General features: G+C 43.1%; 1 protein-coding gene across 1 annotated transcript in view; it reads left to right on the forward strand.

Moving 5' to 3' along the window:
* The first annotated feature begins 875 nt into the window (after positions 1-875).
* The window catches only part of LOC107573782 (uncharacterized), an 18,721-nt gene continuing 15,360 nt past the window's right edge, over positions 876-4,236 (forward strand). The window contains exon 1 of the mRNA XM_016260228.1: positions 876-1,067. Within this exon, the coding sequence (XP_016115714.1) occupies positions 876-1,067 (192 nt within the window). The remainder of the gene's footprint in view (positions 1,068-4,236) is intronic.

A 4,236-nucleotide genomic window follows, 5' to 3' on the forward strand; every position in this document is an offset into this window, starting at 1 on the left:
GGGCCAAGTGCGCGGACCTTACAGCATACTTGCGAGAGGATAGCCGTGGGAGCAACTGGTGATGCGGGCTTCGCGGGATGCTGAGTCGGCACATTTTTGGGGCGATTAGAACCAGCCGTTGAGCTGGAGCGCTTTGGCAGGAAGTGTCACATTGCTTGGACGACTTCTATGCAGCGGTAAAGCGTTCAGCAAAGCCCTCAACTGCAGGTCCATACAGGCCAGTAGGGGAAACCGGGGAGTCAAGGAAGGGGACCTTATCCGCATGGATCTGCCAGTCGCCTGCGCTGTCATCTTGGTGGTGCGTAGTGCCAGGTCGGTCGTGCTGCGCAGCTCCTTAAAAGCTGCGGGGTCCGGGCCGGACTCGTCCATGCAACGGAGGAGCTTGGTCTGGAAGACTTGTAAGACCGCCATGGAATGAAGTGCCAAGGCCGCTTGTCCAGCAGATGAGTAGGCTCGTCCGGCGAGAGCTGAAGTCGCCCTACATGGCTTGGACGGGTGGGCCGCCTTTGCCTTCCAGCCGATGGCCTTGAGCGGGCAGAGATGTGCAGCCACTGACTCATCCAGGGAAGGCAGTCTGTCGTATCCTTTTTCTTCGGCGCTGTCGACTGATGTGAGGGTAGACAAAGATGAGGCACGAAGGCGGGCTGAGTAGGGGGCACGCCAAGACCTGGTGATCTCGTCGTGGACTTCCGGAAAGAATGGTGAAGCTTGTTGTCGGGGGACCTGACTGCGCCCTGGCAAGAACCACTCATCCAGGCGGCTGCGGGTGGGCTCCTCCGGCGGAGACCACCCCAAACCCAGCTCCTCCACAGCTTTAGACAGGACACGGAAAAGCTCGGCATCCATGCCAGTGCTGGCTGTGCTGGGTTGTGCAGATGGCAAGGGGGCGGGGTCGACATACGGGCTCCGACATCTCCTCTGCATCTGAAGCCTCCAACGACATGCTGTCGTCCATGGCGTCACACTCGCTTCCTCCAAATGAGACCAGATCGCTCGAGGCCGCAGAGGGACGCTGGTCTGGGAGGGAGAAGTGGACTGGAGAAACCTCTCTGAGCGGAGAGAGTGAGGTACGCGGGGGCTCAGCCGGCCTGGGCTCACTCGTCACCGAGCGCCGAGTTCCTCTGCCCCGCTGCTTTTTCCTCACAGGCTCCTGGGAGGAAGAAAGCGGGAGGGCACGAGGGGCGGAGTCGCTCTCTGAAAAGAAAGTTACACTGCGTTATTGAAAGGCTTCAGTCATCAGAGAAAAAGGAGTTTTCCCCAAGCGTCTTAAACAGACACAGTACAAGTGAAGTATCGATAGGGAATGAATTTTCATGCTTGTGAATGTTCACATTAAAGTTTCAATCTTTCTTATAAAGGGAGCATTACCAAGAGCTTGTTTCATAAACATTTCCCAAAACAAAACCTTTACGAATTTAACAAATGAGAACAAATGCCTAGGGTGTTAACAGCCATTTAGTTCTCAGCAGTTAATAAACATCTATACTGAGCCCGTATTTACAATTGGTGAGAAAAAAATTTGAAGCAATTTTAAAATTTCAAAGTATAATTTAAAATAAGAATAAGAACTAAGCCCAACCCAACTCTTGACCTACAAAGCATAAAAATAGATGGAAAACGCAGCAATTTCTGCTTGTTGTCCATTGCTCTACAGATTTTAATTTGCCTGATGGCCATCTGGGAACTGGATCAGCATTAATGCTGACTACGCTTACTGGCAAATTGCCTTGCCAAGGGCTCAGCGATCAGCTCAACTGTATAGGAACTAATCAGAAGGAATGAAAGGGGTGTGAGCTGGAAGGACTCTATACCCCCACTCAGGGGCGGATTTAGTGAATTGGGGGCCCCAGGCAAAATATAGGAATAGGGCCCTATACATTTGCACACATTTTCCTATAGATCAACCTTGAGGTTCCATTTTGTTGTTTTCAGCGTAAGCCTGTGTGCAAAGACTGTCTAATTCTAAACTTTAAAATACATTTATTTTTAGTTGTTTTAACTACAAATGTAAATAAAACTGAAAAAATAATGTAAAGGCAATTATACATTTACACACCTAAAATACATATATCACGAGCATGCTCACAGATGAGAACAAAACAGCGTTGGATGAAGTGGATTAAGCCCGTCTTTTTTCCCGTTTCCCAAAAAAAGCTTATACTACTGTTTCAGCTATTAAAATAGTTCCGTTTTGTATGTAATGGAAAAGTGATTATATTTCGTTTAGTTTTTTTTATAATGTAAATTTAGAGAAACATTTGGAGTTTTTTTTGTTCGTTAAATGTAAGTTTTTGTTTTAAGTAAAGGCCAGCGGCAGACAGTGAGTTGATCATAGCATATAGCCTATGTTTGATCAATTTAGCCTTCTCAAATCATCAGGACTTGCCTAAAATAAAATCTATATATAAAACAGTTCAAGTATATCTCAATGCTAGTTTAAATGTTTAACCTATATAAATGTGCGCTGTTAGACACATATCCAATCGCTTGCGGAGGAGTGGAAGCTGAAGCGTGCTCTGCAGGACATGGAGGCGCCAGTGCGATCACTTGCATTTTTTTTTAACAGTGGAAACAACTTAAAATACGCAGTCATTTTTGCTCATAAAGGTAAGAGTAATACATCATTCTAAACTGTAAAGGGTCTAGTTTTATTTTATAAAATAAAGAAAACAAACGCTTTCTGCCGTCTCGGGCTTGAACAGGCCTATAATAACTGCTGAAATGTTTGCGGGGCAAATCTCAGATCAGTCTGAGCATTCATGGTACTCATCGGTCTGTACAGCCGTACACCTGCAGGCGCCACAGACTCGCACGTTTGTCGTGGAAATAAACACCGTAAACGACAAACGTTCGCGTGTCCGCGCTTAATGCGCATATCCTATATGAAAAGCATTTTAGGGGGTCCTTGGCTTTTGGGGGCCCAAGGCGGTCACCTACCTTTGCCTAATGGGTAAGTCCGCCCTGCCCCCACACAGGGCTGCTGCTGGCCAAATGGGTGCCCTAAGCAGAATAGTATTGTTGTGCCCCCTACCTCAAAAAAAAACCTACTATAAGGGGTAAAAATAGGACTTTAATCAAATATAAAAGTAAATAAATAAATTGTAATTCAATTGTATTATTTATAAATTACAATTGTATAGCTCTAGACAGTTACCTATGGCTATTTTATTAATACAGTTATCTGATTGATTTTATGGTCTCAAGCATTAAGAAATCACACAAAATAAAATAAAGAAGTTTTACTACGATAAAACCAGGGTTAATTTTGATAAGGGTTGTGATGACGTCCACATGTTTTTGTTGAAGAAATTAAAGAGGCTGTAGCATTTCTATCGCAAAAAGGTGGCCAAAAATGTAAAATTACGTGGATATTTGAATTAAATATTTGGTCAATATTAAACAAGGATTTGATCGTCCTGCAAGTGTAACAACAGCAATTATCAGGCCTTAGGTGCCCTTTGCAGGCATTTGTAATCACGTAAATGGAGCAAGCGAGCACGGGCGCAGATGCGGGAATGGCACGTCAAGTGTGCTTATACTGCCTACTGCGTTCATCTTAAAATGCATTTTTTATAATTATGTATATATAATATATATGTTTGTGTTTAGATTTTTATTTATGTATTATTTTAATATTAAAATAATACATAATTTTTTTTTTTGAGCAACCTGGGATGGTGCCCCCCTGGGAGTTGGTGCCCTACGCAAACTGCGTACTCTGCGTACAGAGATCGGCGGTGGGCTTGCCCACACGAAACCCACCCGGGGGCCCCTGTGGGCCCACAGCGGTTTTGCCCATTTGGTCCCCCATGATGGTTTTCCACTGTGGGCTTGCCCACAAAAAAAAACATCCGGGGTCCCTTGTGTTTTTTTTTTAATCTACAAGCAAACGTCGCACTAAAATTTTATTTCTGTGACAATGACAGTAAAATGAAAACAAGAAATTGTCCATAACAAAAATATAATATACATGTGTGTACTGTGTATATTATATATATATATATATATATATATATACACACACATACACACACAGAGTATATATTTTTTAAAATATGTACATGTATATACATTTATATTCTTATATTTTATTTTCTACATAAATATATTTAATATATAAACACAACATATTTTTCTTAAATATATACATAATAAATATACACAGTACACACTCATATCAAAAACTTTTATTTTGGATGCGATTAATCGTTTGACAGCACTAGTAAGAATAACTGA

This window comes from Sinocyclocheilus grahami, unplaced genomic scaffold, assembly GCF_001515645.1.
Source record: "Sinocyclocheilus grahami isolate Dianchi unplaced genomic scaffold, SAMN03320097.WGS_v1.1 scaffold2034.1, whole genome shotgun sequence".
Classification (NCBI taxonomy): Eukaryota; Metazoa; Chordata; class Actinopteri; order Cypriniformes; family Cyprinidae; genus Sinocyclocheilus; species Sinocyclocheilus grahami.